Genomic DNA, 13,174 nt, shown 5'->3' with positions numbered 1-13,174 from the left:
CAGAGAAGGAATACTTTTTGGAATTTCTTGGCATCTCAGCAACCATGTTGACTGGCTCCCAGAGGAGCTACATATAGCCCTCATTGGCCAGGACGGTCACATTAAGGGGCCCATGAGGGCAAGTGAAATAAAAGTCCCCAAGGGAAGTAATCAAAATATTGTGGTGTCAAAAAACTACACATTACCTTTTCCCAATGCAATCCCAATAATGATTACATACCTGTTTCTCCCTGTGTAGACAAGCTCCCAACTTTTTGGTCTGTTTTACAAGTTTCCCTTATGCCAATGTTAGTTCTTAGTTCAGGCCTTTCAAATTCCTTGCACATACGCTTCAACTCATTCTGTTCAGGAACCCTGAAATAATCACAAACCAAATGTGTTTACATTTTAACTATCATTTTTCCCCTTCCAATTACTAAACATTTTATTAGCAACTCTGTCAAGCCAAGATCTTGAGCTGGGAACAGCCTCAATACTCTTGCTCCTCAGGTTGGCTGGGACTGTGAGTGAGACAAAGGTGATAGATACCTTCAGAGCTCACACAGGACAGTGCGGGTGCAAGAATTGGCCGCATATTTCCAACAACTTGGGAGTTCACCAGAACCACCATGTGCTTCTTTACAAACATTGTCACACCTTCCTGTCACTGCCCCCTACCTCTGAAGCACAAAGTGATCCACAAAGCCATTACCCTATAGGAGTCTGCTATAGACCACCAGACCAGGGGGATGAGGTGGACGAGGCTTTCTTCTGGCAACTAGCAGAAGTTGCTAGATCGCAGGCCCTGGTTCTCATGGGAGACTTTAATCACCCTGATATCTGCTGGGAGAGCAATACAGCGGTGCACAGACAATCCAGGAAGTTTTTGGAAAGTATAGGGGACAATTTCCTGGTGCAAGTGCTGGAGGAACCAACTAGGGGCAGAGCTTTTCTTGACCTGCTGCTCACAAACAGGGAAGAATTAGTAGGGGAAGCAAAAGTGGATGGGAACCTGGGAGGCAGTGACCATGAGATGGTCGAGTTCAGGATCCTGACACAAGGAAGAAAGGAGAGCAGCAGAATACCGACCCTGGACTTCAGAAAAGCAGACTTTGACTCCCTCAGGGAACAGATGGGCAGGATCCCCTGGGAGAATAACATGAAGGGCAAAGGGGTCCAGGAGAGCTGGCTGTATTTTAAATAATCCTTATTGCAGTTGCAGGAACAAACCATCCCGATGTGTAGAAAGAATAGTAAATATGGCAGGCGACCAGCTTGGCTAAACAGTGAAATCCTTGCTGATCTTAAACGCAAAAAAGAAGCTTACAAGAAGTGGAAGATTGGACAAAGGACCAGGGAGGAGTATAAAAATATTGCTCAGGCATGCAGGAGTGAAATCAGGAAGGCCAAATCACACTTGGAGTTGCAGCTAGCAAGAGATGTTAAGAGTAACAAGAAGGGTTTCTTCAGGTATGTTAGCAACAAGAAGAAAGTCAAGGAAAGTGTGGGCCCCTTACTGAATGAGGGAGGCAACCTAGTGACCGAGGATGTGGAAAAAGCTAATGTACTCAATGATTTTTTTGCCTCTGTCTTCACGAACAAAGTCAGCTCCCAGACTGCTGCACTGGGCAGCACAGTATGGGGAGAAGGTGACCAGCCCTCTGTGGAGAAAGAAGTGGTTCGGGACTATTTAGAAAAACTGGATGTGCACAAGTCCATGGGGCCGGATGCGCTGCATCCGAGGGTGCTAAAGGAGTTGGCGGATGAGATTGCAGAGCCATTAGCCATTATTTTTGAAAACTCATGGCGATCGGGGGAGGTCCCGGATGACTGGAAAAAGGCTAATGTAGTGCCCATCTTTAAAAAAGGGAAGAAGGAGGATCCGGGGAACTACAGGCCAGTCAGCCTCACCTCAGTCCCTGGAAAAATCATGGAGCAGGTCCTCAAGGAATCAATTATGAAACACTTAGAGCAGTGTTTTTCAACCTTTTTTTGGGCAAAGGCACACTTGTTTCATGAAAAAAATCACGAGGCACACCACCATTAGAAAATGTTAAAAAATTTAACTCTGTGCCTATATTGACTATATATAAAGTAATTCTCTTGAATAGGAATCAAATAAACACAAAGAAAGTATTTTATAATTACTTTATTATGAAATAGTAAGTAAACAGAAATTTTAGTAACCAGTTCCGACATTCAAGCATGGTTTAATATTTTTTTCCCACGGCACACCAGGCAACATCTCGCGGCACACTAGTGTGCCGCGGAACAGTGGTTGAAAAACACTGACTTAGAGGAGAGGAAAGTGATCAGGAACAGTCAGCATGGATTCACCAAGGGGAAGTCGTGCCTGACTAACCTAATTGCCTTCTATGATGAGATAACTGGCTCTGTGGATGAGGGGAAAGCAGTGGATGTGTTATTCCTTGACTTTAGCAAAGCTTTTGATACGGTCTCCCACAGTATTCTTGCTGCCAAATTAAAGAAGTATGGGCTGGATGAATGGACTGTAAGGTGGATAGAAAGCTGGCTAGATCGTCGGGCTCAACGGGTAGTGATCAATGGCTCCATGTCTAGTTGGCAGCCGGTTTCGAGCGGAGTGCCCCAGGGGTCGGTCCTGGGGCCGGTTTTGTTTAATGTCTTTATTAATGATCTGGAGGATGGTGTGGACTGCACTCTCAGCAAGTTTGCAGATGACACTAAACTGGGAGGCGTGGAAGATACACTAGAGGGTAGGGATCGGATACAGAGGGACCTAGACAAATTAGAGGATTGGGCCAAAAAAAACCTGATGAGGTTCAACAAGGACAAGTGCAGAGTCCTGCACTTAGGACGGAAGAATCCCATGCACAGCTACAGACTAGGGACCGAATGGCTAAGTAGCCGTTCTGCAGAAAAGGACCTAGGGGTCACAGTGGACGAGAAGCTGGATATGAGTCAACAGTGTGCTCTTGTTGCCAAGAAGGCTAACGGCATTTTGGGCTATATAAGTAGGGGCATTGCCAGCAGATCGAGGAACGTGATCATTCCCCTTTATTCGACATTGGTGAGGCCTCATCTGGAGTACTGTGTCCAGTTTTGGGCCCCACACTACAAGAAGGATGTGGAAAAATTGGAAAGAGTCCAGCGGAGGGCAACAAAAATGATTAGGGGTCTGGAGCTTATGGATTTATGAGGAGAGGCTGAGGGAACTGGGATTGTTTAGTCTCCAGAAGAGAAGAATGAGGGGGGATTTGATAGCTGCTTTCAACTACCTGAGGGGGTTTCCAAAGAGGATGGAGCTCGGCTGTTCTCAGTGGTGGCAGATGACAGAACAAGGAGCAATGGTCTCAAGTTGCAGTGGGGGAGGTCTAGGTTGGATATTAGGAAACACTATTTCACTAGGAGGGTGGTGAAGCACTGGAATGCGTTACCTAGGGAGGTGGTGGAATCTCCTTCCTTAGAGGTTTTTAAGGCCCGGCTTGACAAAGCCCTGGCTGGGATGATTTAGTTGGGAATTGGTCCTGCTTTGAGCAGGGGGTTGGACTAGATGACCTCCTGAGGTCCCTTCCAACCCTGATATTCTATGATTCTACCCTCTCCTCCAAGTTGTTCCTCAAAACACACTTCTCCGCTGATGCCTACAAGAAAGTATAGGTTGGGGGACAGTCTGGGATACTGAAGTATTGTCACCCTTTTCTAATATATAAAAATTGTATATCTTCCAAACAATCTCTCAAATTCTCTATATTGTTTGCCTTCCTAGACTCCAATCTTGCAATCACATCCATTGAAATCGAAGTACCGTATATACTCGTTCATAAGCCGAATATTATTGGTAAAAAAGTGATGCATCAAAGAGCAGGGGTCGCTTTATAAACTGGTCTACACCAAAATTTGATGATTTTAAACTCTATGGAATCATTGAATTGAATATCTAATACACTGTCGTTTTGTTTACCTGGAGTGTCTGCAGGCATGGAGCCCCTCACCTCCCTGTGGCCGCGGTTCACCATTCCCAGCCAATGGGCGCGCCACTTTCCGCAGGTCCCATTGGCTGGGAACGGCAAACCGCGGCCACTGGGAGCTGAGGGGCTCCGTGCCTGTGAACACCCCAGGTAAACAAAATGTCCCGACCCGCCAGCGGCTGGGAGCCAGTTTTCCAACCCCTGAAATATAGGGTCAGCTTATGAAAGGATCATACAGGTTTTGCTATTTTTACTTATCCATCTTGGGGGGGTCGGCTTATAAACGAACAGACTAATGAACGAGTATATACGGTATTTCTGCAGAGCTGTAGAGTCTGCCCAGGGGGATCTGACTGCAGGATCAGGGTCTAAAATTGTTAGTTCCTTATGAAAAGGATCTAGATTTCCAGTGCACCTAAACCTGATTTGGGCTCCTGAACACTAACACAATAAATAATCATCAAAATAATAAGCAGAAGAAAACCCACAACTGATTCAGGAAATATTAATCTCTTTTCAATTCTTAGCTAGTAGGAGCCAACATTTCTTGATCTAATACATTATCAGTCAGATCCATGTTAAGAGAAGCCCAAAGCCAATCAAGTGGCAGGGCTGAATGCAGAATAGAAACACCAAATTTTTTTTATCTTTAGCATTGTGTATTTCAGGACTAGTTTGGCTAATATTGGAAATGACAAAAATTTGAGTTCTTATTTCTATGGAGAGTAGATGGCCACATTTTAATGCCTAGACAGCAATGATTGTTGAAAGGAACATAAATGAACCAGTAAGAGAAATAACAGACAAACATTTCCCTTCCATTTTTGTCTGTCTTATCTACACAGACCCTGATCCTGTGCTGAATTCTATGTATTGTGAGTAGACTGGGTTATGCAGGATTATCACAATGGTCCTTTGTGTTCTGACTTTACAATCTGTTTATATAGTTACACTACTTAAGAGACTGTTAAAGTCTATATAAATCTTTTCAGGATTGTGGCCTTAAATCTAAGCTGTTTGGGGGAGGCACTTTCTCTTATTGTATGTTTGTACATTGCCTTGCACAATGGGGCCCTGATTCCAGATGGCATCTTTAGAGTGACTGTAATACAAATAATTTAATAATGATAAACAACAACACAAAATAATAGGAAACACTTACAATTAATTGACTCTTAGAAGTTATTGAAGTAAACTTATAAAAAAAGTTTTAAAAATATTTCTCAGGATCTTTTCATATTGCTGCCTAATATTCCGATCTAACATTGCTTTAAACTTACCACAATACTTGGCTACAAGCCACAAAGAAGTCATTTAGTCAGAATGTCCCAGGTATCCCAGACTTCCTCTTTCAAACTTTAATTTTTAAATCACTACACTTTATCGGGGAAATGCTGGCTTCTTTATTTAAAAAAAAAAAAAAAAAAAATCTTCTCTTCCTCTTTATACTATATTAGAAGATAAAATTGCTTCAAACTATTAAGAGATGATCTGATTCCCATGAAATTGGAATCATTTCAAAAGATTTTTCTTTGCTGCAGACAATACATACTGGATTTTATCCACTCGAAATAGAGTGGAAAGGAAACTAACCATCTGAGTTTTAAAGCAGGCAAATTTCCAGTCTATAAGGAGAACCAATTAAATACTGACCAGGATGTAAATTCAAACCCTCATGTTTCTCCATTGCTTCTTAGTTTAAAGTCTGTCTACACAGGCGTAACGTATTTTGCAATTCTAAAATTAGCATTATTTTATTTGTTATCAGGAATATAGGTTTCTGGATGTTTTGTTCCTTTAATCTGAAGTCCTCAGCATGAAACATTTTACAGCTGAAGAATAAATCAAAGAATTAAAGTAGTGACTTCCCTATGAAAATCCTCTCATTCCCTGCAATTGAATCCTAAACGTGGCCCTGATTCTGCAAAGAGATCCATCCAGGTGACCCTTTGCAACCATGACAGGTCCCATTGTAATCAACAGGACTCCTTACAGATTGCTTTGCAGAATGGGGTGTGTACATATACACACATATTTGTGTATGTACATGGACACATGGGCACACACCCATTTTCCTGTGCAATATAGTATGGTATGTATTAATGTGACAGTTTTAGCCTTGAATTATATTATACCATACAATAACCTGCATACTGTATTATACAAAACCTAAAGAGAGACTAAAAACGCAGAAATGAAAGCATTTCCAGTTTCAACATGGTGTAATAAAACTTGTGAAATTGTCCGAGGATGCAGCACACACCTTGGAGATATATTAACATTCTTTTTCTTGTTTTTTCTAGATGTTCTATTTCTATTCCAACTTATATTTGATAAATTGCCTTCTCTTTTCTCCTGAGATCTCTTCTTCCTGTAAGCCTCTTCTTGCTGAAAAGGTAAAAACATGAACTAGTGAGATGTCTATTATCAATGAAGTAACCTTGGTAAATTCAGGTCAGTGGTTTTATCTAGGCAAAGTACATTCACAAAATGACTCTTTTAGAATTACTGGAAGATTTAGTGCCACTTTCCAAGATCACCACTTAATCTACCTACCCAAGATTCAGACCTTCATATCACCTGTAAATGTTGAGAGATAAACGTTTCTGAATCCCCAATGTGCTACCATTTTCCCCCTTTCCTTCCCTGCCCCTGAGCAAAGTTGGGAGTGCAGAGGACGACAGGGGAAATGGTATATACAATTCTTAATGGACTAAAAACTAGAAACATCTGCCTGATTTGTGATCAGCTTGTGGGAGAGTTCAGCAGCAATAAATTCTCTCTTCCCTCACCTATTGGTGGTGTCCCCTTTGTTTATCTGAAATACTATTGAAGAAATAATGGGGATAAGTAAAACAGAAAATATTAGTAAATTTAAGTTTTAATTTATATTGGACTTAAAACAAAATAGACCACCCCCAGAAACACATGAAAAGCCGCAGAACATGGCCAAAAGCCACTTATAACTGCATTAACATTTTCTCAAAACAAGAGTAGGATCCAGCAAATGTTTTCAATATGTGCGCCAGAAGTACAACATGTAATTTATTATTAAAGCTTTTCATGAAGGCATTAGATAGAGCAGGGGGCAGAATCAAAGGTTCTATCAGTGAATTTAGGAAGCCACTTAAACTCTCTGTAATGTAAATACAATACTTGTAAAGCTCTTGAAATCTTTGAACAGAAGATGCTATCTTGTAGGTTCCTGGTGATTATTACTATTTAGCAATTTGTGTAAATGAATTCATCTTTTGTCATGCTCAAATTCAGTTCCTAGCACAGAGATTAGAGTCATAGGTTCCAAGGCCAGAAGGGAATATTGGGATCATCTAGTTGGACCTCGTGTATAACACAGGCCATAGAACTTCCCCAAAATAACCAGAGTGAAAGGGGGAAGGATGATCCTTGTTTGCAAGATAGCTCTCTATTAAGGGTTGGAGGAGGGAGCTCCCGCACGACACTGCTGACAGTTGTTGCTGACACTTGGTGTTAGATTTAAGTCAGACTGTGTGAGTGTGTGTTTGTGCCTGCACTAATATTAATTGCATGGAAACAAATGTGTTTGTGATATAGCCCACATTACATATAAAGCCTACTTGGGAACTCCACCAAAACATCTTTTATCACTTTATAATCCAGTTTTAATACATAAAACTAGGACACAGAGAGTATCACAACCTGGGGGTTCTACTCATTCATCAGATGATCAGTATGTGATTTTAGGATTTATTCTTTACAGAATGTTTCTCTCTCTCTTTTATTTTAGGCATTTTAAATATGAAATGGAGAAGGATCATTTAATACAAACCTCAACTGAAGCAAGTTCCTGTTTTCCACAGCATGGTGTATCCTCCTTAGATCCTTTACTAATCTTTTTCTCAGTGGAAGGCTTTGTGTTAATCTGCTTTTTCAAAGTCTCACAGTTTTCTATTTCATTCCTGAGAGGCACTTGCTGGTTATTCCCTGGAGTGAAACAATACAAATAGTGTAACTTTGGGAAGACCATGAGGCTCCCATTCCCTTCCCCGGTCACTCCACCTTGGCCAACATTTTCAAACTTGGATGCTTCGCAAAACACTATGATTATCAATCATTTTTTTTTGTGCTGCTTATCCCAAAAAAACAAAAATCCAAAAGTTAACACTGCTGTGTAACACTTCTAAAACCAGCTGCAAGAGGCAGTTTTATATATAGCAGTACTAATATACACTTCCCCTATATACCCACCCTATTATAATCACCCTATGTCAGTTGGTTCTTTAGTCCCTATGTACAGTTAGGACCACACTGGGGACACACTCAGCTAAAACTCTCAACCAGGCTCTCATCATCTTACATCTCAATTGCTACAACATCCTTTTCTCTGGCTTTAATAAATGCAATCTAGCCTCATTCATATTTATTCAGAATGCTGCTGCAAACATCATTATCTTAGTCCTCTTTTTACAACCCTCCACTGGCTCCCTTTTCTCTATCACATCAAACATAAGCTACTTGTTTTCCTTTCAAGGCTCTTCGTGGCCTATCCCCACCCTATCTACCATCTCTCATTCACCATTGAGATGTCAGCATCCACTGCCCATTGCCCCATCAGGCCAGCCTCCATAGACAACCTGTTTACATTTTCAAACAAGCACATTGGTGCTTTCTCCCTTGCTGCCCCTCCCCACAAACACCCACAAAGCTATTGTCTACATGGGGAGTTACTCTGGAAAGGCGATGACTGATTAGCTCCATTTGTGGATGCTCTTATTCTAGAATGAGAATGCCTTATTCCAAATTATCTTAATCCATTTCTAACATGGATTAAGATAGTTCAGAATAATGCACTCTCATTCTGGAATAAGAGTGTCCACACATGGAGTTAATCTGAAATAGTAAATCTGCTTTAAATTCACATTCTGCCTTATTCCAGATTAACTTTCATATGTAGACAAGCCCTTATTCACTATCTTCCTTCAAAACCCTCCTTAAAACTCCCTCTGCTGTGATGCCTACAAAAAACTTGTCCATGGTTAGGCTGCTAGTGGGCTGAGATCACAGCCCATCATGCTGCCAATGTTGCCATTGCTTCCTTATGCTCCCCTGCCTATTTGTTGTTATCCGTATGTTGTACCATATGTAGATTGTAAGCTTTTTGAGACAGGGATCGTCTTTTGTTCTGTGTTTGTACAGCAGCTAGCACAATGGGATTCTGAGTCATGACTGGGGTTCCTAGGTGATATGGAAATACAAATAGCAAATAATAAAAACAACAGCTACAAGGAGGCACTTGGGCAAGGATTTTTGGTTGTGGAACTCTCACCTAGAAGTCAGCCAAGTTTTCCTCTCTGGCCGCTTTTAGGTAACTTAAGATCCATTTATTCTGTTTGACCTATCATCAGGCTGGTTGGATCTTTTATTTTTAATTTTAGCATTCTGCACTGATATTATTGTACAATATTTAATTGCATTATAAATGCACTGAATTCTTCAGCTGCAAAATATTAAGAAATACGGACATTTGAGATTACCCTGCGACCTAATGACCAGGCTTTTGGCTGCACTGCAAATGGCACGTATAAGGAACAGGAGTACTAAGGTCATGACTATACCACAGATCAAACCGCAGTGCTGATCTTTGGTGGGAAGGGTACGCCTGTCCCAATCTCATTCTTCTGTGCTCCTTATTAGCCAGTTTACTAGCAGTGCCTGCAGCCTCTGAGGAAGTTAACCCTCCCTCCTTTGTGAATGGCAGCATCACAGTGGCAGGGGCATGGATGAACATGGAGGGGATAGGGAAGAGTGAAGAACCATCACAAAACAAAGCAATGAGCAAGATCAGAGACCCGAGCTAAAAAAACATGTTACTAGTCTTCTAAAAAATGTGTCACTGCTTTCCAAGATATAACACACGGAGTAAAGTGTTTCCTGAAGACTTCCTGGTGCCACAAATATTCTCTATAATTAACAGTTATGCATGTTTCATATTGGTATGATTCAGATTTAATTTATAGTCCCAAACCATCTACAAATTAAACCACAGAACTTTAGACAGCCAGCAAACCCAGAAAATGCCAGGAGTCAAGAAATAATTGAAACAACGCTTGTTTGTTTCATTGTTTGCTCCTTTTGTTCTTAAAATTTTGATAATTAAGCAATCATGAGAACTCTGGAAATGTTCTATGAAGGAGTTATATTCCAAAAAGAAGATTTTAAAAGACTCAGGGCTGGTAGGTAAGAAAGAAAATCTGGGAAGAAAATCTAAGGGAAAAAGGAGTTCCGGAGAGAAGTTTCTCAAAGAAACAATATTAAAGGTGCAACAGCTGACTATCCCAATGTGAAGGACAGATAGGATCAATAGTAAGAGTCCAATATGGCTCCATCAGGAGCTCTTTCATGACCATAAAATCAAAAAGGAATTCTACAAAAATACAAATTGCTAAGGCTGAGTACAAAACAATAGCACAAGCACGTAGGGACAAAATGAGAAAGACCAAGGGACAAAATAAGTTACATCTAGCAACGGACATGAAAGGAAATAAGAAGTTCTATAAATATATTAGAAGCAAGAGAAAGACACAGGGAAATGTAGGTCCTCTACTTAGTGGGGAAGGAGAGCTAATAACAAGTGACATCAAGAAGGCTGCGGTGTTTAATGCCTGTTTTGTTTCATTATTCGCTAAAAAGGTAAACTGTGACCAGATATAATTAATATTAACAACAAGCAGGAAGGAACACAAACCAAAATAAGGAAAGAACAAGTTAAAGGATATTTAGATAAGTTAGATATATTAAAGTCAGCAGGGCCTGATGAAATTCATCATTACTTAAGGCAACTTGTTGAAGCAATCTCAGAAGTATCGGCAATTATCTTTGAGAACTCATGGAGGATGGGTGTAGTCCCAGAGGACTAGAGAAGAGCAAACATAGCACCTATCTTTATAAAGGGAAACAAGGAGGACCCGGGGAAATTACAGATCAGTCAGCCTAACTTTGATACCTGGAAAGATACTGGAACAAATTGTCAAACAACCAATTTGTAAGTACCTTGAGCAGTGGTTCTCAACCTATTTATCATTGTGGGCTGCGTGCAGCCCACAATGTGTTACCTGGGCCACGGCTCTCCTCCCCCCAACCCCTTCTAAAGACCTCTATGCCCAGTGCCTCCCGCCCAGAGACCCACTCCACAGAGTGGGGCCAGGAATGGAGCCCTGAGCAGGGGGCTGGGTGGTAGGGCAGCCAGGTGGCAGCCTGGACCCTGACCCCGCGGGGTTGACCTGACCCTGACCCCTGCCACGCGGGGCTGGGTGGCTGCCCCGGACCCCAGTTGTGCAGAACCAGCTGGCAGCCCCGACCCTGGACCCTGTGGGGCCAGGAAGCAGCCCTGACCCCAGAACCACGCTGGGCAGCCGGGAACCCAGACCCCGCTGCACACCCCGGCAGTCTTTAGCACACAGCTGGGCTGCAGCTGTGTGCTAATTGGGCTGCATGTGGCCAGAGGGTTGAGAATGGCTGACCTAGAAGATAATAGGGCTATTAGTAATAGCCAACATGGATTTGCCAATAACAAATCATGCCAAACCAACCTAATTTCTTTCTTTGACAGGGTTTCTGGCCTCATAGATGGGGGTAAAACTGTAGACATGATATATCTTTATTTCAATAAGGCTTTTGACAGTCCCATTTGACATTCTCATAAGCAAACTAGGGAAATGTGGTCTAGATGAAATTACTATAAGGTGGGTGCACAACTGGTTGAAAGACCATATTCAAAGAGTAGTTATCAATGCTTCGCTCGGGGTGTGTATCCAGTGGAGTCCCACAGGCGTCAGTCCAATACTATTCAATATTTTCATTAACGACTTGGACAATGGAGTGGAGAGTGTGCTTATAAAATCTGTAGATGACACCAAGCTGGCATTGCTAGCACTTTGGAGGACAGCATTAGAATTTAAAACAACCTTGGAGAATTGGTCAAATCAACAAGAAGAAATTCAAGAAAGACAAGTGTAAAGTACCTCTTTAGGAAAGCAAATCAAATACACAACTAATAAATGGGGAATAACTGGCTAGGCAGCAGTACTGCTGAAAAGGTTCTGGGGGTTATAGTGGACCACAAATTGAATATGAGCCACCAATGTGATGCTGTTGCATAAAAGACTAATATCATTCTGGGGTGGATTAACCGGAGTGTCATATGCAAGACATAGGAGGTGACTATCTTGCTCTACTTAGCACTGGTGAAGTCTCAGCTGGAATACTGTGACCAGTTCTGGGCACCACACTTCAGGAAAGATGTGGACAAATTGGAGAGAGTCCACAGGAGAGCATCAAAAATGACAGACGGTTTAAACAACCTGACTTATAAGGAAAGGTTAAAAAACTGGGAATGTTTAGTCTTGAGAAAAGATGACTGAGTGGGAACTTGATAACAATCATCAGATAACTTAAGGGCTGTTATAAAGAGGACTTATCAATTGTTCTCTATATCCAGTGAAGGTAGGACAAGGCAGCAAGGGAGATTGAGGTTAGATATTAGGAAAAACTTTCAAATTATCAGGATAGTTAAGCTTCCAAGGAAGATTGTGGAATCCCCATCATTGAAGGATTTTAAGAACAGGTTAAGACAAACATCTGTCAGTGATGGTCTGGTATACTTGGTCCTGCCTCAGTGCAGGGGGCCGGATGAGATGATCTCTCGAGGTCCCTTCCAGCCCTACATTTATGTGATTCTCTATTTTGTGATACTAAAAATGACTCTATAAATAATCATTTATTTTTGTTAAGAATGCAATGCCATTTACAGTAGGAAGCAGCTTGGTTTAGGTATAATGCATGATCTCTCTGAACTGTAACTGAAGATATTTTCCCATGTATTTGGTTATGTTTAAAAGTGTAATCAATGTTTTTAAATTTTATTTAGCAGCTTTGAAAATATAAAGTAGGTTAATAACAACACTGTACTTCTAGAGCATCTGAAGAATTTCAAAGCACTTTATAAATATTAATTAAATTAGTTTGTCAACATGTCTGAGATGAGTAAGTAGTAGTACTGTAAATCCATTTAACAGATGAGGGAATACTCAGGGTAACTGACTGGCTCAGGGTCAAATAGTTAGTCTGTGGCAGAGCCAGGAACAGAACCCAGATCTCCTTATTCCCAATCCAACAAAAACGGACTTATCAACTGAATATTTGGGATTCAATCAATGGATTTGCTTTTCCCACATTCTCAGTGAAAACACATGTCCACAAGAAATATT

General features: G+C 41.3%; 1 protein-coding gene across 1 annotated transcript in view; it reads right to left on the bottom strand.

Moving 5' to 3' along the window:
- TMEM131L (transmembrane 131 like) overlaps positions 1-13,174 on the bottom strand; it is a 121,786-nt gene that overhangs the window by 11,905 nt on the left and 96,707 nt on the right. Inside the window, exons 26-28 of the mRNA XM_065404730.1 lie at positions 7,738-7,892; positions 6,193-6,317; positions 221-354 (exon numbers count right to left, since the gene is read on the bottom strand). Coding sequence (XP_065260802.1) covers positions 221-354; positions 6,193-6,317; positions 7,738-7,892 — 414 coding nt within the window. The remainder of the gene's footprint in view (positions 1-220; positions 355-6,192; positions 6,318-7,737; positions 7,893-13,174) is intronic.

This window comes from Emys orbicularis, chromosome 5, assembly GCF_028017835.1.
Source record: "Emys orbicularis isolate rEmyOrb1 chromosome 5, rEmyOrb1.hap1, whole genome shotgun sequence".
Taxonomy (NCBI): Eukaryota; Metazoa; Chordata; order Testudines; family Emydidae; genus Emys; species Emys orbicularis.
The sequence above is the reverse complement of the archived record's forward strand: the minus strand, read 5'-3'. Positions and strand labels throughout refer to the sequence as shown.